Consider the following 26,728-nt stretch of genomic DNA (forward strand, 5'->3'; position numbering starts at 1 on the left):
AAGGTCACGGTTTTTACTCCAATCTGTTTGTGGTCCCAAAAAAGGACGGATCGTATCGACCCGTCCTGGATCTAAAGTTGCTCAACAGACACGTAAAAGTCAGGAGGTTCCGGATGGAATCCCTACGCTCCGTCATAGCCTCAATGTCTCAAGGAGATTTTCTAGCATCAATAGATATCAAAGATGCGTATCTCCACGTGCCGATTGCACCAGAGCATCAGCGTTTCCTACGCTTCGTCATACACGACGAACACCTGCAGTTCGTAGCGTTACCTTTCGGTCTGGCAACAGCCCCCCGGGTCTTCACCAAAGTCATGGCAGCAGTAGTAGCTGTTCTGCACTCGCAGGGTCACTCGGTCATCCCGTATCTAGACGACCTGCTTATAAAGGCACCCTCTCAAGAGGCATGCCAGCACAGTCTGAAGGTGGCACTAGACACTCTCCAGAGTTTCGGGTGGATTATCAACTTTCCAAAGTCTCATCTAACCCCGACCCAATCTCTGACTTATCTTGGCATGGAGTTCCATACTCTCTCAGCGATAGTGAAGCTTCCACTGGACAAGCAGTGCTCGCTACTGACTGGAGTGCAATCTCTCCTTCAGAGCCAGTCGCACTCACTGAGGCGCCTCATGCATTTCCTAGGAAAGATGGTAGCAGCAATGGAGGCAGTCCCGTTCGCGCAGTTTCATCTGCGCCCTCTACAATGGGACATTCTACGCCAATGGGATGGGAAATCGACGTCCCTCGACAGGACTGTCTCCCTCTCTCAGACTGCCAAGGACTCTCTGCGTTGGTGGCTTCTCCCCACCTCATTGTCACAGGGAAAGTCGTTCCTTCCCCCGTCCTGGGCAGTGGTCACGACGGATGCGAGCCTATCAGGGTGGGGAGCGGTGTTTCTCCACCACAGGGCTCAGGGGACGTGGACTCAGGAAGAGTCCACCCTGCAGATCAATGTTCTGGAAATCAGAGCAATCTATCTTGCCCTGCGAGCCTTCCAACAATGGCTGGAAGGCAAGCAGATTCGGATTCAGTCGGACAATTCCACGGCGGTGGCGTACATCAACCACCAAGGGGGAACACGCAGTCGCCAAGCTTTTCAAGAAGTCCAGCGGATTTTGACGTGGGTGGAAAGCAGAGCGTCCACCATATCCGCAGTTCACATCCCAGGCGTGGAAAACTGGGAAGCAGACTTTCTCAGTCGCCAGGGCATGGACGCAGGAGAATGGTCCCTTCACCCGGACGTGTTTCAGCAGATCTGTTGCCGCTGGGGGACGCCGGACGTCGATCTGATGGCGTCACGGCACAACAACAAGGTCCCAGTTTTCATGGCACGGTCTCACGATCACCGAGCACTGGCGGCAGACGCCTTGGTTCAGGATTGGTCGCAATTCTGACTCCCCTATGTGTTCCCACCTCTAGCATTGTTACCCAGAGTTCTCCGGAAAATCAGGTCCGACTGCCATCGAGCCATACTCGTCGCTCCAGATTGGCCAAGAAGGTCTTGGTACCCGGATCTGTGGCATCTCACGGTAGGCCAACCGTGGACACTACCAGACCGTCCAGATTTGCTGTCTCAAGGGCCGTTTTTCCATCTGAATTCTGCGGCCCTGAACCTGACTGTGTGGCCATTGAGTCCTGGATCCTAGCGGCCTCAGGTTTATCTCATGAAGTTGTTGCCACAATGAGACAGGCTAGAAAACCATCCTCAGCTAAGATCTATCACAGGACGTGGAAGATATTCTTAGCGTGGTGCTTGGCTCAAGGGTTTTCTCCCTGGCCATTTGCATTGCCAATTTTTCTTTCCTTCCTGCAGTCTGGGTTGGAAAAAGGTTTGTCGCTTAGCTCTCTTAAGGGTCAAGTCTCCGCGCTATCCGTATTCTTTCAGAAGCGCTTGGCACGGCTTTCTAAAGTACGCACGTTTCTCCAAGGAGTTCGTCATATCGTTCCTCCTTACAGACGGCCATTGGAACCCTGGGATCTGAACAAGGTTCTCATTGCTCTCCAGAAGCCGCCTTTCGAGCCTTTGAAAGAGGTTTCCCTTTCTCGGCTTTCACAAAAGGTAGTTTTTCTTGTGGCGGTCACGTCTCTTCGAAGAGTGTCCGAGCTAGCGGCGTTATCTTGCAAATCTCCCTTCCTGGTGTTTCACCAAGACAAGGTAGTACTGCGTCCAATTCCAGAGTTTTCTCCCAAGGTGGTTTCTTCCTTTCATCTCAATCAGGATATCACTTTGCCATCTTTGTGTCCGCATCCAGTTCACCAATTTGAAAAGGGTTTACATCTGTTGGACCTGGTGAGAGCACTCAGGATTTACATTTCTCGCACGGCGTCTCTACGCCGTTCTGATGCGCTCTTTGTCCTAGTCGCTGGTCAGCATAAGGGATCGCAAGCTTCCAAATCCACCCTGGCGCGGTGGATCAAGGAACCAATTCTTCACACATACCGTTCTGCTGGGCTTCCGATTCCATCTGGACTGAAGGCCCATTCTACCAGAGCCGTGGGTGCGTCCTGGGCATTGCGGCATCAGGCTACGGCTCAGCAAGTGTGCCAGGCGGCTACCTGGTCGAGTCTGCACACGTTTACCAAACACTATCAAGTGCATACCTACGCTTCGGCAGATGCCAGCCTAGGTAGACAGGTCCTTCAGGCGGCGGTGGCCCACCTGTAGGAAGAGGCTGTCTGACAGCCCGTTCATGTGGTATCTTTTTACCCACCCAGGGACTGCTTTTGGACGTCCCACTGTCTGGGTCTCCCAATTAGGAGCGAAAAAGAAGAAGGGAATTTTGTTTACTTACCGTAAATTCCTTTTCTTCTAGCTCCAATTGGGAGACCCAGCACCCGCCCTATTTGTTCTTAGGGTTTCGTTTTTCGGGTGCACATGTTGTTCATGTTGTTTCTTAAGTTCTCCGATCTTGTTATCGGATTGAATTTGTTTTTGAAACTGTTATTGGCTTTCCTCCTTCTTGCTTTGGTACTAAAACTGAGGAATCCGTACTCCTACGGGAGGGTGTATAGCCAGAAGGGGAGGGGCCTTACACTTTTAAGTGTAGTTCTTTGTGCGGCCTCCAGAGGCAGTAGCTATACACCCACTGTCTGGGTCTCCCAATTGGAGCTAGAAGAAAAGGAATTTACGGTAAGTAAACAAAATTCCCTTCTTTTTCACTATTAAACTAAAAGTATCACCTTCTGCAGCTCCTGGGCTGCATTCTATGAAGGTGCACCTCGGCCCTGACTCCCCTTCCAGACCCCAAAAATAACTTTATAAAAGCTGATTGCCACGTATTCTAATGACCTGTGTGGCTCAGATGGGTGTGCTCTTTTTCTGTTCCTGTCCCCCCCTCCTGCCGCTGTTCGTCGTCCTCCTTTCTTGATTGATGTAGATGACACTTCCGTCGTCATCCACGTTGCTCTTTCAAATCTCGCACTTGTGCAGTCATGTCCGCTCGCGCAGGAGCAGTTCGCTCTGCCATATTGTGGGCAGAGCAGAAAACATAGCTGCCCTCGCGCGCTGGTGAGCTATTTGCGCAGGCGTGAGATTATGTTCGGAGCTGTGCATGGCGTCACTGCGTCATCCTCGTACCGGACCTAATCCTCGTGCCAGCGTATTTAGCTCACCAGCGCACGCGAGTGGAGCTATGTTTTATGCTCTGTCCGCGATATGGCAGAGCGAACTGCGCCTGCGCGAACGGACATGACTGCCCAGGCGAGAGATTTGAAAGAGCAACGAGGATGATGATGGAGGCATCATCCACGTCAATCAAGAAAGGAGAACGGCGAACAACGTCAGGAGCAGAAAAAGAGCCCGCCCATCTGAGCCACACAGGTAATTAGCATACGTGGCGGTCAGCTTTTCTAAAGTTATTTTTGGGGTCTGGAAGGAGAGTCAGGGCCGAGGTGCACCTTCATAGAATGCAGCCCAGGAACTACAGAAGGTGATACTTTTAGTTTAATAGTGAAAAAACTGGTGACAGGTTCCCTTTAAGGGCTCGTTCAGATGACTGTATCATATTGACTATGATCACATCATAGTGCCCCGGCTGTCCATATGTATTTCTATGGAGCTGTCACACTCGGGTCTGGGGCTGCCGACCAGTCTGAATACTGTGATGCGATCCTCGTCCGTGTCACACGGCCGTCTGACTGCAGCCTTAAGGGCTTGTTCAGATGAGTGTAGCATACTGAGGGGTGCTTTCTGTGCTAAAATAAGACAGCACGCTGACCGTCCAGAGGTTCCAGGGCAGTCCATAAAAATAGGGCACTTTTTTGCCCTGTCCATAAAAAATTTAAAGCGTCCATGATTTTTTTGACGCTGAGGAAACTTATACAGATGTGTGCAGCTGAGCTGTAGACCTGGATCACTCATAATCATAATGATTTATTATTCTTTTCCTATGTGTCAATAAAAAATATTGTCTGTCAGTGATTTTTTAGTAACCTGTCCAGAAAATATAAAAAGTCAAGTTTGCCACCCTGACACTTGTAAAAGTAAATCAATAGCGCTGTCCAGACGGCAGCTTTTTCACACGCACTAGTTTCTCCCATATTTCAGGTGTGACTGTCCGTTCATGTCTATGGGTGCGCGAAAGAAAATTGGATCCCGACTTGTGTTACATCCGATTTTCACGGCTAAATTGCTGTTATTATCATAGGAAACTATAATAGGTCTTGTACAAAGTGTAGATGTATAAAAATAAACGGATGGTATCCAGATGTAAAATACGGACATACAGTACAGAACAAAACTTTGGACACACCTTCTCATCTCTAGAACAACTGTTAAGAGGAGACTTTGTGCAGCAGGCCTTCATGGTAAAATAGCTGCTAGGAAACCACTGCCAAGGACAGGCAACAAGCTGAAGAGACTTGTTTGGGCTAAAGAACTCAAGGAATGTACATTAGACCAGAGGAAATCTGTGCTTTGGTCTGATGAGTCCAAATTTGAGATCTTTGGATCCAACCACCGTGTCTTTGTAGAAAAGGTGAACAGATGGACTCCACATGCCTGGTTCCCACCGTGAAGCATGGAGGAGGAGGTGTGATGGTGTGGAGGTGCTTTGCTGGTGACATTGTTGGGGATTTATTCAAAATTGAAGGCATACTGAACCAGCATGGGTACCACAGCATCTTGCAGCGGCATGCTATTCCATCCGGTTTGCGTTTAGTTGGACCATCATTTATTTTTCAACAGGACAATGACCCCAAACACACCTCCAGGCTGTGCAATGGCTATTTGACTAAGAAGGAGAGTGATGGGGTGCTATGCCAGATGACCTGGCCTCCACAGTCCCCAGACCTGAACCCAATCGAGATGTTTGGGGTGAGCTGGACCGCAGAGTGAAGGCCAAAGGGCCAACAAGTGCTAAGCATCTCTGGGAACTCCTTCAAGACTGTTGGAAGACCATTTCCGGTGACTACCTCTTGAGGCTCATCAAGAGAATGCCAAGAGTGTGCAAAGAAGTAATGACAGCAAAAGGTGGCTACTTTGAAGAACCTAGAATATAAGACATATTTTCAATTGTTTCACACTTTTCTAAGTATTTCATTCCACATGTGTTAATTCAGAGTTTTGATGCCTTCAATGTGAATATACAATTTTCAGTGTCATGAAAATAAAGAAAACTCTTTGAATGAGAAGGTGTCTCCAAACGTTTGGTCTGTACTGTATGTGTGGTATAGCATTAGAGTATACTGTAGATGACAATCAGGGGCGTAACGACCGCGGTTGCAGAGGTCGCCACTGCGACTGGGCCCGCAGGGTTAAAGGGGCCCGGCAGCCACTCTGCAGAGCCGTCTGCCGGGCCCCTATGTGTAGTGCCGCTGTGTAGTGGCCGACTGCGCGACTGTTAGGGGGCTGGCCTGTGAGTCAGGGGGGCCCGGTGTCAGCAGGGGGCAGAGGGGCCCCTGATCTGGAGAGGCCCACCAGGCGTTCCTGACATGCAGCAGAGCAGAAGTGCTCCTGACCTGCACGGCAGATGGAATCCATCCCTATCAGGACCTACGATGATGTCATGCCTATGTGACTGTGTGGGAGGAGACACAGGTTGCCTGGCAGAAAGCAGGAGAAGGTACTTTGGACACATGACTGGTAATGAGAAAAGAGGGAACATGAGGGTGAGGGGGGCTGCAGGGTGAGTGGGATATGAGGGCTGCAGACTGTGACAGAAGCATGTGAAGGGGGGCAGAGTGTTTGAGAGGAGTAAGTTGGGGTCCAGGCAGGGTGAGATATGTGGGGCAGGGTGTGAGACATATGGGGGTGTAGTGTGTGTGATAGGGGGGGGGGGTGCAGGCTGTATGGGGAGCAGGGTGTGTGACATGTGGGGGCAAGGGCGTAACTACCGCGGTCGCAGGGGTTGGAAGGAGAAGAGAGGTACTTGTTTTTTTATTTTGCTGGCTGCATGACACATGGAGGCCCTGGCGGGACTGGCTGCATGACACGTAGAGACACTGGGGGGGCTGACTGCATGACACGTAGAGGCCCTGGGGGGGCTGGCTGCATGACATGTAGAGGCCCTGGAGGGGCTGGCTGCATGACACATGGAGGCCTGAGGGGGCTGGCTGCATGACACATGGAAGTCCTGGGGGGGCTGGCTGCATGACACATGTAGGCCCAGGGGAAGCTGGCTGCATTACACATATAGGCCCAGGGGAAGCTGGCTGCATTACACATATAGGCCCAGGGGAAGCTGGCTGCATGACACATATAGGCCATGGGGAAGCTGGCTGCATGACACATATAGGCCCAGGGGAAGCTGGCTGCATGACACCTGGGGGGGCTGGCTGCATGACATATATAGGCCCAGGGGAAGCTGGCTGCATGACACATATAGGCCCAGGGGAAGCTGGCTGCATTACACATATAGGCCCAGGGGAAGCTGGCTGCATGACACATATAGGCCCAGGGGAAGCTGGCTGCATGACACCTGGGGGAGCTGGCTGCATGACACATATAGGCCCAGGGGAAGCTGGCTGCATGACACATATAGGCTTAGGGGAAGCTGGCTGCATGACACATGGAGGCCCTGGTTGAGCTGGCTGGCAGGCTGCATGACACATCGAGGCTCTGGGGGGGCTGGCTGCATGACACATCGAGGCCCTGGGGGGGGCTGGCTGCATGACACATGGAGGCCTGGGGGGGCTGGCTGCATGACACATGGAGGTCCTGGGGAAGCTGGCTGCATGACACATAGGCCCAGGAGAAGCTGGCTGCATGACACCTGGGGGGGCTGGCTGCATGACACATATAGGCCCAGGGGAAGCTGGCTGCATTACACATATAGGCCCAGGGGAAGCTGGCTGCATTACACATATAGGCCCAGGGGAAGCTGGCTGCATGACACATATAGGCCTAGGGGAAGCTGGCTGCATGACACATATAGGCCCAGGGGAAGCTGGCTGCATGACACCTGGGGGGGCTGGCTGCATGACACATATAGGGCCAGGGGAAGCTGGCTGCATGACACATATAGGCCCAGGGGAAGCTGGCTGCATGACACATGGAGGCCCTGGTGGGGCTGGCTGGCAGGCTGCATGACACATCGAGGCTCTGGGGGGGCTGGCTGCATGACACTTCGAGGCCCTGGGGGGGCTGGCTGCATGACACATGGAGGCCTGGGGGGGCTGGCTGCATGAAACATGGAGGTCCTGGGGAAGCTGGCTGCATGACACATATAGGCCATGGGGAAGCTGGCTGCATGACACATATAGGCCACGGGGAAGCTGGCTGCATGACACATGGAGGCCCTGGTGGGGCTGGCTGGCAGGCTGCATGACACATAGAGGCCCTGGGGGGGCTGGCTGCATGACACATAGAGGCCCTGGGGGGGGCTGGCTGCATGACACATGGAGGCCCTGGTGGGACTGGCTGCATGATACATGGAGGCCTGGGGGTGCTGGCTGCATGATACATGGAGGTCTATGGGACTGCATAATAATCATGAAGGACACCTTATACATGGACTATAGGGGTGCATTATACATGGAGGAGTATGGGGCTGCATAATACAATATGATGATTCATGGGGCTGCATTATAATACATATAGGACTATGGGGGCTACATTATAATATATGGAGGACTATGGAGGCTACCTTACACATGGACTATGGGGGTGCATTATAAAACATGGAGGACTATGTGGTGCAGTATAAAATATGGAGAACTATGAGAAATACATTATAATACATGAAGGGCTATGGAGCTGCATTCTAATATATGAAGGGTTATGTGGGACCCTTTATACTATATGGAAGGCTATGTGGGGGCCATTATAGTATTTGGAGAACTATATACGAAGGGGGACAAAGATACAAGCATGGGATGGGAATGTTTTGTGCTGAGGGAAAAAGGCTTTTTCCCTCAGCACCCAGCTTTCCCATGCTCTGCTATACATCTCTCAGCACCCAGCTTTCCCATGCTCTGCTATACATCTCTCAGCACCCAGCTTTCCCATGCTCTGCTATACATCTCTCAGCACCCAGCTTTCCCATGCTCTGCTATACATCTCTCAGCACCCAGCTTTCCCATGCTCTACTATACATCTCTCAGCACCCAGATTTCCCATGCTCTGATATGGGAAAGCTGGGTGCTGAGGTAAAGATGTATGACAGAGCATGGGAAAGCTGGGTGCCAAGGACAAGATGGATATCAGAACATAGGAAAGCTGGGTGCCGAGGACAAGATGGATATCAGAACATAGGAAAGCTGGGTGCCGAGGACAAGATGGATATCAGATCATGGGAAAGCTGGGTGCTGTGGGTAAAAGCCAAGTGTCAGCATCATTATCCTGTACCCTAAGTGTCGGTGTACATGGAGGGGGGCCCCGGTCCAAATTTTGCACCAGGGCCCATCAAACTCTAGTTACGCCACTGATGACAATCATCTGTTTTTTAGGGATGAAAATTGGACATGTAGTTTATAGATCAGAATAGATTCCCAGCTAATTGAATTGATTTGGTATGTGTTTATATTCCCCTTCTATTCATAAAACAAATGAATCTGAAATTTATCATTGCCGTGTACTACAAAGATATAGTGTAAAAGGAATGAGAGCTGATATTAGCGCTTGTAGTTCCAGTAGCAGAAGGCAGATGGCAGAAGAGAGTTGTACAAGTAACACTGTGCACTAAACTTATAGAGCATTGGTGCCAGTAATCTGAGAAGGTAGAAGGCCATTTTGTACTTACTTGCCAAATTTATCTCCTTAAATATTAGCCCTTATGGTACTCATTGTATGCTACCTTGCTTCAGAAAATTAAGAGTAAAGTTCTGAATGACGGTAATGTAATATTTGCATGTAACGGAGTAGTGGGCTGCCAAAGTGGTGTGTCCCTGTGAGCCCAGTCCGACACTGTCAGGGATGGATCACTATTTAATAGTAGTCACAACATTCCCCTTTCAGTGGGCAGTCACGGTGGCCTCTGTATCAGGGTATAGTAGTACCAGCCAGGCCTCTTTAGCTACAGTGCCTTGCGAAAGTATTCAGCCACTTTGAATTTTTCAACCTTTTCTCACATTTCTTCAAACATAAAGATAAAAATATTTAAATTTTATGGTGAAGAATCAACAACAAGTGGGACTCAATTGTGAAGTTGAACAATGATCCTGTATTTGGCTCCATCCATCTTCTCATCAATTTTAGCCATCTTGCCTGCCCCTTCTGAAGAAAAGCAGATCCAAACCATGATGCTGCCACCACCATGTTTGACAGTGGGGATGGTGTGTTCAGGGTGATGAGCTGTGTTGCTTTTATGCCAAACATATCGATTGGCATTGTGCCCAAATAGTTCGATTTTGGTTTCATCTGACCAGAGCACCTTCTTCCACATGTTTGGTGTGTCTCCCAGGTGTCTTGTGGCAAACTTTAAACAACACTTTTTATAGATATCTTTGAGAAATGGGTTTCTTCTTGACACTCTTCTATAAAGGCCAGATTTGTGCAGTGTATGACTGATTGTTGTCCTATGGACAGACTCTCCCATATCAGCTGTAAATCTCTGCAGTTCATCCAGAGTGATCATGGGCATCTTGGCTGCATCTCTGATCAGTCTTCTCCTTGTTTGAGATGAAAGTTTGGATGGACGGCCGGGTCTTGGTAGATTTGCAGTGGTATGATCCTCCTTCCATTTCAATATGATCGCTTGCACAGTGCTTCTTTGGATGTTTAAAGTTTTGGAAATCTTTTTGTAACCAAATCTGGCTTTAAACGTCTCCACAACAGTATCACGGACCTACCTGTTGTGTTCCTTGGTCATCATGATGCTCTCTGTGCTTTAAACAGAACACTGAGACTATCACACAGGTGGATTATATTTATCATCATCAGTCATTAAGGACAACAATGGATCATTCAGAGATCCTCAATGAACTGGAGTGAGTTTGCTGCACTAAAAGTAAAGTGGCCGAATAATATTGCACGCCCTAATTTTCAGTTTATTCTTTTTTACAAAAGTTTAAAATAAGCAATAAATTTCATTCACAATTGTGTCCCACTTGTTGATTCTTCGCCATAACATTAACATTTTTATCTTTATGTTTGAAGCCTGAAATGTGGGAAAAGGTTGAAAAATTCAAGGGGGCCGAATACTTTCGCAAGGCACTGTAGGCTGTTGACATGAAATCATCAGTGATTCAGGGATGGAGGAACCATCCCTGAATATGCACACAACAACCAATGTTGTAACCATTAATCCTAAAGACTAACCTAGTTTTACAGAAGTCCAGGAAGCTTCACCTTTTTTTTACGGGAGGCTCCCAGATATTAGGGGGTATGTATAGAGAAAAGTCACCTGAACTTGGTGATCAGTCAATGATCTGAACATGTATGGGGGTCTCCCTATTGTCCCCTCACTGCAGATATCAGTAGGGTTTAGCTAGCAGGGGTTTTCCAATATTTCAATAATGATTACTTCTCCTTTGGATATAGATCATCAATATCAGAGTAGTGAGGGTCAGACACTTAGCATCCCTACCAATTAGCCATTTGCAGTTATTGCATTGTCTGGATGTAAATAATGTGCATGGAAGTGAATTTTTATTATTATTATTATTTATTATTATTTATTATTATTTATTATTATAGCGCCATCAATTCCATGGCGCTTTACATGTGAAAGGGGTATACATAATAGGGACAAGTACAATAATCATAAACAATACAAGACACAGACAGGTACAGGAGGATAGAGGTCCCTGCCCGCGAGGGCTCACAGTCTACAATGGATAGGTGAGGATACAGTAGATGAGGATACAGTAGGTGAGGGTACAGCTGATTGTGCAGCGCTGTATCAGACTGAGGGGCTCTAATTAGTGTGCAAAACAAGTTGAGGGGGGGTCATATCTAGAGTTCAGGATAAAGATTCATCCACAAGACCCTGAGCCAGTAGCCATCTGACCAGAACAGTGTGAGCTTCCTACTGCCTGCCAGCATCCGATGCGAATCTTCTGGTCAGATCTTATGGCACAATACAAAGCAAGATGTTGCAGATACCTTCTAATCAAAAGAAGCGCCCACCTTGCTGCCAGGTAGAAAGTTTGCAGTGTTCAGATCCAACTGGCCACTGTACCAGGCTCCTGCAAATCTTTTTGCTTAACTCTGGTTATATTCATTAATTGGGGTGCTTTAGGTTCAGCCCAGCAAAGCTACTGTCTTATGCTTCCGTTGTAAAACTACAAATGACATCATGTCCTGTTTACTTTAGGCAACACATTCTGGAAACTGTAGTTTTACAACTAAGGCCAAACAGGGTGGTCTCACTCCTTTTTGTACAAATGCACAATAATTCAGCATGACATTATGCAGTATGGGAGTCAATTAATAGTACAACACAATCCACAAAGGTTTATTGAAAACTAGGAACCCTCACCATGGACACTTTCCGATCAATGACCACAACAGAATATTGCCCATGTCCTGTACATGTTCACATAGATTTTTGCTATTGAATGGAGATTTCCACGACTTTGGTGTTATCCGGACCTGCAACCTGCAAATAAGGAGAAATGTTCCGCCTTGTACCAACTGGCACAATTGCACTGTGTCACCACCAGAGTGCTTGGTATATAGGGATGTGTCTTTTACTGCACTGTGAGCATTGACCTTCGAGACCCCAGAAACAGGGTGGCTTGGTGATGGAACTAGGAAACAGGGTGACTCCCTGTAAAACTGAGCACAAAATGAGTACTAATATTTAAAAAGTCAGAAAAGACATTCGGCCAAACAAACACACAGTGTGTGTAGTGCGGAGGATACACACTTGGTGAAGAGGTATAGGAAGATAGTGGAGGGGCCTAGGTCAATATATTAAAGGATATTTTAGGTTGGATACCAGGAGTGCTGTCTATCCCGCCTCTCGATCCTGCCTTGCAATGGGGCTTTAAGCACCCTAGTTTAGTGGTGCCCCCATTCCACGTCGGCTCACCCTCTCTGTTCCTAACTACCTCAAAACGTCCACCACCAATTGGTGGTGGACGTTTTGAGGTAGTTAGGAACAAAGAGGGTGAGCCGACGTGGAATGGGGGCACCACTAAACTAAAATATCCTTTAATATTTTCACCTAGGCCCTTCCACTATCTTCCTATATCTCTTCACCAAGTGTGTATCCTCCGCACTACACACACACTGTGTGTTTGTTTGGCCAAATGTCTTTTCTGACTTTTTAAATATTATTACTAATAAAATTGATTTTATGGGTATTATTTTTGATTTGTTTTTTTTTCTAATAAGTACCCTTTCTATATGGTAGTGGTCTATTTTTCACAAAATGAGTACTACATGATCTCTGACTTATGTTGTTTTTGTCCTATTGCTTCTGGATTTTTGATGTGGAATCCATTTATGAACATGTAAATGAGTTGTAAAGAAAAACATACCTGCTGTTTTCCAAAAACAGTGCCACATCTGTCTACAGGTTGTATCAACGGCCATCTTACGCACTACCATCACTTGGGACTCAACTATACAAGGTGAGCAAGGTGAGCACCCCTAGTTGGTTACCCCTTAGGTACCACCTGATAAGACCCCATGTTTGTGATTCTTGTCTTCCAGTTTTTCTACTACAGGCTGTAAGTGGCATACTTAGCCCGCTTACGTCAGTAGAGCAGAGTTACAGTGCCTGTCCAAACCCATGGACCGGTGTGTGCTGCACTGTGGTATGGGTGCTACTAGCTCAGATACTTTGTGCTATACAATGCTATTTCTTTTGTGCTGTTGGGAAGATAAAAAAAAAAATGATATTGTGCATGATCTGCCATAAATGTGTACTGTGAATCATCTTATTAGTAGGCTACGTTATTCCATTTCTTGGTAATCGGTAGATAAATATATAGTGCACAATATTGTTTTATTTAATACATGCTGGTCCCTGCACTTATTTATTAATTTATATACTTGCCGTTATCCAACATATTCCATGGCGCTTTTCAGACGTTACGGCCTTGGGTCTATCAACCTAAATACCCTATCAGTATTTCTTTGGAAAATGGGAGAAAACCTACAGAAACATAACGTAAACATAAAACCACTGCAGATGTTGTCTTTGATGGGATTTGGGCTGCCCAAATCCAGATGTCTCTTGATCCCTACTTCCAACAGGGGGATGACTGTAGTGACAGCAGTGGTGGCCGCACATGTGCAGCCCTCCATTCCCTGCCATAGCAGCTACAAAGACAGTTAAACCTGCTTGCTGTATTTGGGACTCCCATAGCAAATATATTTATATATTATGTGTTTATTATAAATTTGGGTAATTGTGTTTCTTGATCTCTCATTTATTGTGTTTGAGATTAAAGCCGGCCATACATATTAGATGGCTGTCAGCAGAACGCTACTCAGATCCACTGTTCATCCAGCAGCCATCTTGGCTGTCTCTCCAATAAACTGGAGCCATTATTTGGCCGAGCGCTCTTGTGTTCTCTATGAGGAAGCCCCCATCACACAGCTCTGCTGGCAGATTATCTCCACGAGAACAAAGGCCTTCCAAGATCAGACATGCCAATCAACACCTTCACACCCATGAGTTTTCTGTGACCCCCACACCCATAAGGTTGTAGGCTGAGCTCATCGATATTGGTGGGTTTGCCCGATATTTGTCTAATGTGTATAGCTCTTGTTTGACCTGAAGATACAAAACTTTGTATTATATTCTGATTCCATGGGTAAAATCTGTCTTCAGTGAATACAGATTTCCTCATTACTGAGATATACGATAACAATTTGTGTTCATAAAGTTTTATGGAGAACTGTAACTAGCATTTCAGGAGGCCTTGCAGCGAGATATCAGTGTCGGCCTCTATCTTCTCCTACCTCTCCCCTCTCCATAGATGTTTAAAAGCACAAGCTGTCATCTCCTATCTCAGTAATGGGAAATTCTGCCTGTATACAGATTTTACCCATGAATTGAGAGTGAACGATCAAAGCAGAAGGTGAAAGAGGCAGATTACTCTAATAAGAAATATTACAAAGTTGTTTATTTTCATGTGTACAAATTAAAACGACGGCTATTTTTTAAGCTCTTCTAGAAAAATGTGATAATGAATCAATTTTCACAATGTATCACGCTATATCAAAGTCACTGTAAGGTTGTCCCTGAGCTCACGCCAAGTAAAGGTACAGCTGTGCTGTTTCTCATTAGCAGTCCCTAAAGTATACATTGCATGTGTTGTGCGTGCAAGCTAATGACAATCATATGTGTTTTCCATCATATGCGCTGCAGAAAAATATATTTTATCATTCAATGTGCTGTAAGTACAGGTAAGCATATTCTTATGAATCTGTACTTTGTTTCTTCATATGAAGTAGAAGAAGAAAATTTGGCAATGGAGAGGCGCTTCCCCAAGAAGGGGAGAAAGACTTTTTTGACAAGTGACATGTTTCAAGAGTGGTCCACTCTATTCATCCGGCCTCTTGAAATATGCTGCTTGTCAATATCTTTCTTTTATCCTATGTGGGACAGCACCTCTCCATTGCCAAATTGTCTTCTCTTCCGTTGGATCAATTATCCCTTGTCTGGGATCGAATGTGTGCTGCAGTCTCCTCATAGCTTTCACAAGAGTTGTACCTGAAAGTGCACAACCTTACCCAGGTGAGCCTCTCCATCATTCAGTTCCTTCTAACTCACACAAGGAAGCACCTCTGTATTTTTTCATTATTTCTTCACATGTAAAAAGCTCAAATACAAAGTAATATTCTAGAAACTTTATTTTTTTATGTGTAAAGTTTTTTCATACGTTAGTAAATTAGAGGTTTCTCTCACTTCAAGTGACCCAGGCTCTGATATACCTAATACAACAAGGCCCACAAAGTCCAGCAGTAGGAGTAAAGGCCGCTTTACACACTGCGATATCGGTACCGATATCGCTAGCGTGGGTACCCACCCCCATCTGTTGTGCGACATTGGCAAATCGCTGCCCGTGCCGCACAACATCGCCCAGACCTGTCACACATACTTACCTGCCCGGCGACGTCGCTGTGACCGGCAAACCGCCTCCTTTCTAAGGGGGCGGTTCGTTCAGACACACAGCAACTTCACAGCAGCGTCACTGAACCACCGCCCAATAGAAGCGGAGGGGCGGAGATGAGCGGGACGTAACATCCCGCCCACCTCCTTCCTTCGCATTGTGGCCGGGAGGCAGGTAAGGAGAGGTTCCTCGTTCCTGTGGTGTCACACGGAGCGATGTGTGCTGCCGCAGGAACGAGGAACAACTTCGTTACTGCTGCAGTAACGATATTTGAGAATGGACCCCCATGTCACCGATGAGCGATTTTGCACGTTTTTGCGACAATGCAAAATCGCTCATAGGTGTCACACGCAATGGCATCGCTAATGCGGCCGGATGTGCGTCACAAATTCCGTGACCCCCAACGAATTTGCATTAGCGATATCGTAGCGTGTAAAGCCCCCTTTACTCTATTTGGAGCTCAGTTTTAGCTCAGTTACTTGGGTTTAAAGTGAATCTGTCAGTAGGTTTTTGCTTTGTAACCTGAGGACGGCATGTTGTAGGGGTTAAAAAACAAAAATCAACTATGCCTCTCTTATCAGGCTGTGTGCTTTTGTTTATTTAAACTAAAGGCTTTATCACCTAGTGATTAACATTGCTGGACTACAATGTCATACCTATGGCAGTCTGCCACTTTTCTCTGATTGACACCTCACTGTCAATGTACAATCTGTATAGAGAGCCTGGGGTGGCCAGGGGCACCTCTCTGAGCTTTGCTGCTTTGCCAAATCTAAAAGCTTTGATAGTGTCAAAATGGCTGCACCCAGTAATCTAAGTGATACATCGTTGGATTTAGAATTTCTTTGCCCACATCATGCTGTTCTCGGATGAGGCAGCAAAAACCTGCTGACAGATTCCCTTTAAGTAATTGAGATTGAATTTAAATCTGGGTCTAGTCACAAATAACCTATAAAATCCTTTTGATAATATGTCCTTTGTGTGCAATGATAACATCAATTATTACAATGCAATTAAAAGTGATTTGCACAATTTTGGTATAGATGAAAGGTGAATAATTTCATTAATAATTAACTTTATTTAGCTAAAATAACCTCAATCCAATGTCAGCATGATAAGTCTATATGTTGTACCAGACACACCACACACTAATGATTATAATGGCGTATGATCCAATGAAGATCAAGTATAGCCGATACAACAATGAGTCAAGGATGTAGCCAACTTGCACCCACTCCTCTTCTTGTGCCCGAAGATGGTTCCTACTCTCCAGCATTTCTCTCACCAGACGCAGGTTTTGACTGATAAGGGCGAGTTGCCTCTCTGCACCCGGACACAAGGCCTCTGGGGGAAGTAGATCCGGGACTGATGGTACAAACTGCTTTTGTTCTAAGAGAATATAGATATATAACACATAAATCTATTGCGTTATTTCTATATTATTTAAACTACACATACGTAATTAAAGCCGGGCTTAATCTTCAAAGATAAACAGGACTATAAATGCATTATAATAAGATTTATGGCTTTAATTTACTGAGGAATTTGTGTTCTAAAGTTTATGTGGTGGAGAATTGTTGATAAATGTTCTTTATATTTGTTTTGGGAATTAATATTAGTAGTGGGAATATTTTATAATACAAAAAAGAACATTTCTTTATTGTCTCATTACGGTGTTTAAACTCCGGACAGAGCCAGACATGGATTTGAAATACAATACTTGGATGTTAAACTTTTTTATTTTTTTTTAATATGAACTTCAGGGATTGAAGTTACATATTTTTGTAATACAATTTTGCTTTGTTCTCTCCCAAAAACTATGCGGCATTGCTGTTTCACATGGCAGTTCTTGTTCTTTTAAATACTCCTTTAGGCCTCTTTCACACGTTCGAGAAAATCACGCACGTGTTTCACGGACGTGTCAAAGTGCCCTCGGTGTGCTGTGTGCATGGCCTACGTGTGTTCTCCGTGTGTTATCCGTGATAACACACGGAGATCGGGAACTTTCTGCTCACCTGTCCCTGGCGTCGCTGTCCGTGGTGCTGATCTTCGGTCCTGCCGACACCCCGCTGCTGCTGCTTCCAGCCGCAGTGAAGTGAATATTCAATGAGCGGCGATCGGCAGCAAGTGACAGTAGCGGCAGAGACAGCAGGGCTGGAGAAGGTGAGTAAAGTTTTGTTTTTTTTCTCGCAGACACATGTCTTTTCTCCTGTGCGTGTCACACGGAACACATCCATGTGGTCCGTGTGTGTTACGTGTGACACGTTTGCGTTCCATGTGACACCCGTGATGGCAGAGAAAAACGGACATGTCAGCGTGAGAAACACACGGACACACGTAAGTACGGAACGGACACACATTCCATTCGAAAATACTTACGTGTGTCCAAAACATTAAGAATACATAGGTCCACGTGTGTATGTGTCTCCGGTACGTGAGAAAACTGCCAAACACGTACCAGAGGCACGTACATGTGAAAGAGGCCTAAGTTCTCATTCTGACGTCAGTGGTTTTTCACATACACAAAAAAAAAATGGTCCAAGTAACATCAGTGTTTTGGATCTGACTTTCATCAATCAATGTGTCAGTTTTTACTATCAGTATTTTATCAGTGATAAAAATAAACTACCGTACAATTCTTTTCCTGTACATTACAATGTTATTATCCACAGACAGCACATGGATTGTACACTGATGGCATCTGTCTGCTGTCCGTGAGTGCCACAGACCCATAGACGTGTATTGATGCTGATAAAAAAAGACATCTGTGATTTTTTTTTTGTAGACACACATACATGTGAACAGCCCCAAAGACTATAATGCAGTGGGCCCCAAACTGTGATAACTTGAGAGCTACATTTCAGCTCTGATAGAGCGTTTTGAGCCACATCCAGTGCTTCCTGAGTAGTGACATCAAGCTATAGCATCCCACCTTTCCTCACAGTAGTGACACCCACAGCTCCCATTACTGGTATTGTAATAGGGTGTCCAGTGCCCTACCACCACCAAATATGTATGGTGAATCGGTTTATCTTAATGCTCTTCATTTACATATGCTTGTGTTTTACTGTATGGTATTTTGCATGTGTTCTCCAGTGTAATTTGGCCAACTGCCACTAGGTGTCACTGGGTCCCTGGTCGCCTACTATGAGGGAATGCAGAGGCAATGATAGGATGGCAGGGGTTAAATGGGGAGGACGGTCCCCAGCTCAGGAGGAGATATAGGGTTGAGGTTTCTGGGTACAGGCAGATAGCCAGTGAGTAGTGACAAGAGAAAGGACCTGCCGGTTTGGATGAAGTGGAGTGGGTGGTGTGGAGGTGTCAGGTAGAAGGAAAGGAGGATGCAGTGGAGTATGAGCCTTCTCGTAGTGAGGCATAATCCCAGTATGGAGTTAGAGGGGCAGGCAGGCGTCCCTTTGTCGAGGGAGGATATATCGCCCCTTGATTGCCGTAACTGCAGAGTCGAGCTTGGTACGGCAAAGAATGTATGAAATGATGACAATGATTAAAAGTCTTGATGAAAAGTCTGTCTTGAAGAAATGGAAACTGGCTGCGAATCAACTGTTTAGTAAAGTTAGTGAAGTTTTATCTGGTAGTGGACTCATCTCTGTTATTATGGTGCGCAAGGCCGATTGTAATGAATGGGATCCTGAGAAACCGGACAGAGACCCAGATGTGCAGACCACGACTGCCCCTCCCCGGAACTTTACAGTATAATGACAACCAAAGCAATCCCATAGAAATTACACTGCTGCAGTATACTTACATCCAGAGGATTCCCACCCTACCCACCTTTGAAATTATGGCATCATGCTCTCCCACCACACCATCACATCCAGCACCTCCACAGACTGGTAGTATCATCCTATACCAAGGCCAGTATATGCTGATCCTGATCTGTTCTTTTGTGTGGGGCTACTCACAAAAGTCGCCATCTTGACACCTGCTGTCAATAACTATTTGCTAGACCTTGGTGCCAATGTTACAAGCCGGCATAAGTGAACCACACATCATGGGCCTGCAAGCCACATGTGGCTGCATGCTATAGGTAAGGGACCCCTGCTATAATGGGTATGTGTTCTAGCCATGAAAACAATGGATAGAACACTTGCATGAAAAATGGACATCTCTAGCGTACCTTAATGTGTTGCACAGCCAATATCCCATCTGTATTTACAATCAGTAGGGGAATTCCTCTGTCTGAGTACCAGGTTGGCAAGCAATAAGGGGTGCTTCACACACAGCGAGCTCACTGCCGAGATCGCTGCTGAGTCACGCTTTTTGTGACGCAGCAGTGACCTCATTAGCGATCTCGCTGTGTGTGACACTGAGCAGCGATCTGGCCCCTGCTGCGAGATCGCTGCTCGTTACACACAGCCCTGGTTCGTTTTCTTCAAAGGCGCTCTCCCACTGTGACACACAGATCGCTGTGTGTGACAGCGAGAGAGCGACAAATGAAGCGAGCAGGGAGCAGGAGCCGGCGTCTGACAGCTGAGGTAAGCTGTATCCAAGATAAACATCGGGTAACCAAGGTGGTTACCCGATATTTACCTTAGTTACGAGCCTCTGCAGCTCTCACGCTGCCTGTTCTGCCGGCTCCGGCTCTCTGCACATGCAGCTGCTGTACACATCGGGTTAATTAACCCGATGTGTACAGCAGCTAGGAGAGCAAGGAGCCAGCGCTAAGCAGTGTGGCTGGGGGCTGTTCACTGGTCGCTGGTGAGATCTGCCTGTTTGACAGATCACCAGCGACCATGTAGCGATGCAGCAGCGATCCTGACCAGGTCAGATCGCTGGTCGGATCGCTGCTGCATCGCTAAGTGTGAAGGTACCCTAAGGCTCAGGAAGGGAATTCCCTAACTCTAATTGTTTGTAAATAGAGAAGAAATCTTGGCTCAGAAGCAATTGAAAGCAGATTCTAAAGTAGCATGAAGTGGCCATGTGAAACAGCACTGCAACATAGTTTGTGGGAGAGAAACAAGCAAAATAGGGTAATGAATCATATAACAATAATTCAGAACTTTGCAATGCCTGGAAGATAATTAAATAATAATAAAAAAGTGTTGCTACTCTTTAAATCTCTGACTTTTCTCAACCCTTAAAGTGGATTTCCAACTGTGAGGCAAATCCCGGGATATGAAGATGAATTATGACTCCAGTCATAGTCCCTCATCACTCCCTGGCAGTGCCCCCTCCCTTCTTGTTCTCAGTGTTCCACTTACACCTCCATGGCCATGTCCTGTGATATGGAGATGAGGTGGTGTGGGAACAATGGACACAGGATGACTCCCTGCCGTCACCCTGTAACAAGAGTTGTATCTCATTAGCAAGGCTATGGAACTAGCTAGACAGAACGACTCCAGTAAAAAATGGTTCATATCTCGCAAGCCATATTTCCGATAAATATGGCAACCATAAAAATGGTGTCTCCGCATGCGGACGATGCCGGCACACCCTTTTTATGGGAGCAGGACATTGGGAAATGCCCCAGGCGTGATATCAGCCAATGGGGAACTGGCAGACAGGTCATGAGTCCCCTCGTTCTGTAGCTAAATTCATAACTGTCACAATGAGAGCATTGGCGTCCGCCTACGACGCTCCCAGGCAAAGTTATGGCCCATATTCCATGTTGGGATATTGTCCATAACTCAAGCCAGGGGTGGAGCAGTGCTCCCTGTGAGGTCACGAAGGTAGGAGGGGACCTGGACTTGCCCAGGTTGATAACCCTACTTCGGCCATTTTCCAGTGTTCTTTTCGCTGGGGGCATGTGTAGGAAACATCTGTGGGAAGGATCCTAGAAACCTGGGTACAGCGCCCCCCTGTGGCCAGACGCAACAAGGTAACTGCTGGAACTGTGTATGCCTGTTTGTAACCCATGCTTTGACTGTAACTGTACTCTGACCTATGTATATTCTGTAGATTCCCTATTGTATATATTGTAGTTTCTAGTGTGCTTTAGGCTGATTAAATTATATAATTAATCTTGGGCTGTTCTGTTATCTCGATCTTGAATCCCACGTCTGTGTGTTCGGCTAATAGTTACCGTGAAGCGGTTGGTGGCAGCGAGTTTGTGCCAAGGATTATTGTGGGGAGGCCAGTGAGATTCGGGGAGATTTTATATATTCCGCCCGCGGAGGTCGGGGGAATATATACCCTACTCTCACCGGGAACCCTTCAATAATCGGCATAAGTAGTATAGCGGCCTCCTTGCTTATTGTCGGGCAATTCCATAATTGGCCTGACTATAAGAGGGGCGCTAGAGAGCGCGTCACGTGCTCTGTCTGTCGGTCGGGAGGTATAAAGGAGGGGTGACCCCCACTTGTTACCCCCCGATTGTGACGTACTGGTAGCCAGCGCGGGGGATTTCTGAGTGACCCCCCCGGTGGTTTGTGACATATTGGTGGCATAGCGGTGGGATCGAGATAATAGTGTGTGTGAGTGTGAGACCCATACTCCCAGACACTAAAGACTGCCTGCAGCAGCTGTGGCTGCTGGGGTCTTCAGACTAGCTCAACACTAGAGTGTCAGAGTGCAGATACTGTAAGGTGTGTGGAGGCATCAGGTGTCAGTTCTGTGTCAGTGACCAAAAGTCTGCAAGAATGGCTGATGGCACCAGGAGCAGAGCTATGCAACTGGCCAATGCTAAGGCAGGAGCCGAAGAGAGGGAGGACGGTGCTGTGGACAGCAATGAGGAGGTTGCCCACGAGTCCTCCAGGAGCTCGACGCCAGAAAACCGTTCTGCCGAGGACATTGCACAACCTGGCACTGCTGGACAAGATGAGGAGGAGCTCACCCAAGGTTCCTCAACGAGCCAGATGCCAGCCCTCCGCTCTGAAAGGGACAGTGAATCGCCTAGCTCTGCAGCGTGCCGCAGATCACCACGTGCCATTCCACCGAGCCTGGGAGGCTCGGATAGCCTTCTTCAAATGGCTATGGCCCTTCTCCAGGCTGGAGACCAGAAGGGCTACAAGGAACTCCTGGCAGAGCGCAGGGCAGAGCGGCAGGCAGCGCGTGACGCTGAGGCTGCGGAGCGGCACGCAGAGCGTGAGGCTGCGGAGCGAGAGCGGCAGGCAGCGCGTGAAGAGCGAGAGCGACAGGCAGACCGTGACTACCAGCTGCAGCTAGCTCAGCTCCGGCCCTCATCAGCCACACGTGACCTTCGAGACACCAAACTTCCAAAGGTCCGTGTTGAGGACTTCCCAGTGCTGGAGAAGGATGGAGACTTGGACTCTTTCTTGACTGCTTTTGAACGGACTTGCTTGCAGCACCATCTGGACAAGGACCAGTGGGCCAAATACCTGACCCCCCGTTTAAGGGGTAAGGCCCTGGATATCCTTGGGGACTTGCCTGCTGAGGCAGATCAGGGCTACGACACCATCAAGCGGGCCCTGATCCAACAGTACAACCTCACTCCAGAGTCCTACCGCAAGAAGTTCCGGAGCCTACAGAAGGGACCAAAGGACTCCTGGGCTGACCACCGGCGGGCACTTGCCCGAGCTGCCGACCACTGGACCCAAGGCCTGCAGCTTTCCACCGGACCGGAGATCCTGGACTTGTTCATCACGGAGCAACTCTTGTGGAACTGCCCTGAGGATCTCCGCCAGTTCATCCGAGACCAGAAGCCAAAGGGGTCCACGGCTACAGCTGCCCTTGCCGATGACTACACAAACAACCGGGCCCCTGAGGCCAGGAGAGCGGCCACCAGCAGCACCTGGAGAGGGGGTAAGATGAATTCTGCGACTGCCCCACCTGCCCCTAGACTGCAGGGGGTGTCCCCCTCAACTCCCCTCTCCAGGCCCGTGGCAGAGCCAAGACGGTGCCACCAGTGCAACCTACCTGGACACTTCAAGGCCATGTGCCCTCAGCGTCCCAAGGCCCCGGCTCCGTCCCCGTCCCAAGGGCCGCCCAAGGTGTATTGTGTGGGTGGGGGTGGTGGTAGGTCCCTGGACAGCTTCCAACCTGTCACCGTCGGCCGGTCTGTGACCATAGGACTGCGAGACAGCGCCTCGGAGGTGACTCTGGTGCGGCCTGAGATGGTGTCCCCCCAAGACTTGATCCCTGGAAAAACCCTCGCTGTCTCCGGGATTGGAGGCATTGACCCGGCGCTGCCTGTTGCTGACATTTATGTGGACTGGGGCGCAGGGTGAGGGGTGAGAGAGGTGGGGGTAACTGATCGGATCCCTGCAAACGTGCTACTTGGGACAGATTTGGGGCAGATAACCTCCCAGTTTGGGCCCCAACCAAGGGCTGAACCTTCAGCCCGTACTGACATGCCTCCGGACAATGTTAATGTGTTATCTATGAATGATGTAAGGGAGGAGGGAGTGAACTCTGATATTTCTGCTTGCATAGACACCATAGACACACACTCAGCTGCAGCTGTGACAGGGGAGGGGGTCAGAGAAAGGTGTGACAATGCCTCTACAAGTAACCAGCCTGTGAGCTGGGATCTGTTGCCCTCTGCAGGGATAAGCAGAGAGCAGGGTGCTGCAGGGGGAGGACCAGTGTGTGGGGTGGGGGCTACCACAGCAAATGTGGGGTCCCCAGAGATTTCACAGCGGGGTTCTGTTGCTGCAGGAGGGGAACAGGCAGGTGAGATTGGGGCCGGTCCAGGAGCGGAAGTGCTCCCAGGTAAGATCTCGGTGCATGGTTCCCCCACAACCGGGGTGTCAGGAAGCCAGGTAGGTCTGCCTGAACCGGCGACTTGGTCAGGAACGGAGGAGGAGCAGGCACGACCCACGGTCGCAGCGGCTGTGGCCGCTGTCACCCGCAGTGGGAGTGCTGGAAGCCAAGGGGCCTCCCGGAGGTCCGATAGCTCTTCCCCTTCTGACCAAGTGGCAGCCGAGTCAGGTGGAGGCCAGGACACAGGTCCCGGGGTACTGACTGAAGATGTGACAGTCTCGTCGATTCTGGCCACATCTAGTCAGGGGTTTCAGGCAGCGTTAGAAGCTGACGACAGCCTGAAAGCTCTTAAGGAGCAGGCGGCACAGCCTCCCTCGGACTCGGACCCGGAGCGAGTGGTCTGGGACCAAGGACGGCTGTACCGGGCCACGGTCCAGCAGGGTTCACCGGAGGCGTGGCCCAGGGACCGACAGTTGGTGGTACCCTATCCGTTCCGGACGGAGTTGTTGCGGATCGCACATGAGATTCCGATGGCCGGACACCTAGGGATCGCTAAGACCAAGGCCAGGTTAAACCAGCATTTCTACTGGCCAAAAATGGGGGCCGATGTGGCTGCCTACTGCCGTTCGTGTGAAACCTGTCAGAGAGTGGGGAAGGCGGGGCCACGCCCCAAAGCCCCACTGGTATCTCTGCCAATCATCGATGAGCCTTTCAGGAGGGTGGCTGTGGATCTGGTCGGCCCGCTGGCCATCCCCAGCAGCTCCGGGAAACGCTTCATACTGACGGTAGTGGACTATGCCACCCGGTACCCGGAAGCAGTGGCCTTGTCGTCCATTCGGGCTGACAAGGTGGCCACCGCATTGCTGGAGATTTTCTCCCGAGTGGGTTTTCCCCAGGAAATGCTCACTGACCGGGGGACCCAATTCATGTCCCAGCTGATGGAGGCCCTCTGTAAGCAAGTCCAGGTGCGACATCTGGTGGCCAGCCCGTACCATCCACAGACTAATGGCCTGTGCGAGCGGTTCAATGGCACCTTAAAGCAGATGCTTAAGATGTTGGTCGACTCCCATGGGCGTGACTGGGAGCGGTATCTCCCACACCTGTTATTTGCTTACCGGGAGGTTCCACAGGCCTCAACAGGATTCTCACCGTTTGAGCTCCTGTACGGGCGACGTGTGCGGGGCCCCCTGGCTCTGGTGAAAGAGGCTTGGGAAGGGGATTTGGCCACCCCTGGAGTGTCGGTTATCGAGTATGTCATGCGCTTCCGGGACAAAATGCAGGCCTTGACGCAACTGGTACACGACAATATGGCTCAAGCCCAGGCCGATCAGAAGCGTTGGTACGACCAGAACGCTTGTGAGAGGACCTACCAAGTGGGTCAAAAGGTGTGGGTACTGGTCCCCGTACCACAGGACAAGCTTCAGGCAGCCTGGGAAGGCCCATACCTCGTGTACCAGCAGCTCAACCCTGTGACGTACCTGGTCACCCTGGACCCTGCCCGTGGAAGGCGGAAGCCCTTCCATGTGAACATGATGAAGGCACATCATGAGCGGGAGGCATGTGCGCTCCCCGTGTGCAACCTGCCCGAGGAGGGAGAAGCGGAAACCCTCTTGGATATGCTAGCCCAGGTTAGGGCAGGCGGATCCATTGAGGATGTGGAGGTTGGCCACCAGCTCTTGGAGGACCAACGGTCCCAGCTGTGGGCCACCCTACACCCCTTCCGGGGGTTGTTTACCAACCAGCCCGGAAGGACTGACTTGGCTGTCCATCACGTGGACACTGGGGATCATCCCCCGATCCGGCGTTCAGCATATCGGGTCTCCCTGGAGGTGCAGCAACACATGCGCCAGGAGATTGACGAGATGCTGAAGCTGGGGGTGATCCAGGCATCCAACAGCGCTTGGGCCTCGCCTGTAGTCCTCGTCCCTAAGAAGGACCGAACCACTCGGTTCTGCGTGGACTACAGGGGGCTCAATGCGGTCACGGTCGCCGATGCGTACCCAATGCCACGCATCGATGACCTGCTCGATCAGTTGGCCGGGGCTCAGTACCTGACCATCATGGATCTGAGCCGGGGATATTGGCAGATCCCCCTGACTCGCAAGGCCAGGGAACGCTCTGCCTTTATTACCCCATTTGGACTGTACGAGTCCACGGTGATGCCATTCGGGATGAGGAATGCCCCTGCCACTTTCCAGCGGATGGTCAACACCCTGCTCAAGGGACTTGAAGGGTACGCGGCCGCGTACCTGGATGACATTGCCGTCTTCAGTCCCACCTGGGAGGACCACCTAGAGCATCTAGCACAGGTGCTCAGGCGGATCCACCGGGCAGGTTTGACCATCAAGCCGGGAAAGTGTCAGCTGGCCATGAGCGAGGTCCAGTACCTCGGTCACCGGGTAGGTGGGAGAACACTGAAGCCCGAGCCTGAGAAAGTGGAAGCCATCGCATCCTGGCCCACCCCCAGGACCAAGAAGCAGGTGATGTCCTTCTTGGGGACCGCTGGGTACTATAGGAGGTTTGTTCCATGCTATAGTAGCCTGGCAAAGCCCTTGACGGACCTCACCAAGAAGAAGCTGCCCTCTGCAGTCGATTGGACAATGGACTGCGAGACAGCCTTCCGGGCCCTAAAGGACGCCCTGTCCAGCCCGCCCGTGCT

The 26,728-nt window shown here is 49.1% G+C and overlaps 1 protein-coding gene across 1 annotated transcript in view; it reads right to left on the reverse strand.

Annotated features, from left to right (window-relative positions):
* Window positions 1-16,567: 16,567 nt before the first annotated feature.
* Window positions 16,568-26,728, reverse strand: part of LOC142297259 (5-hydroxytryptamine receptor 3C-like) — a 172,659-nt gene continuing 162,498 nt past the window's right edge. Inside the window, exon 9 of the mRNA XM_075341513.1 lies at window positions 16,568-16,836. Within this exon, the coding sequence (XP_075197628.1) occupies window positions 16,568-16,836 (269 nt within the window). The remainder of the gene's footprint in view (window positions 16,837-26,728) is intronic.

The sequence above is a fragment of the Anomaloglossus baeobatrachus genome, chromosome 3 (genome assembly GCF_048569485.1).
Source record: "Anomaloglossus baeobatrachus isolate aAnoBae1 chromosome 3, aAnoBae1.hap1, whole genome shotgun sequence".
In the NCBI taxonomy this organism is placed as follows: Eukaryota; Metazoa; Chordata; class Amphibia; order Anura; family Aromobatidae; genus Anomaloglossus; species Anomaloglossus baeobatrachus.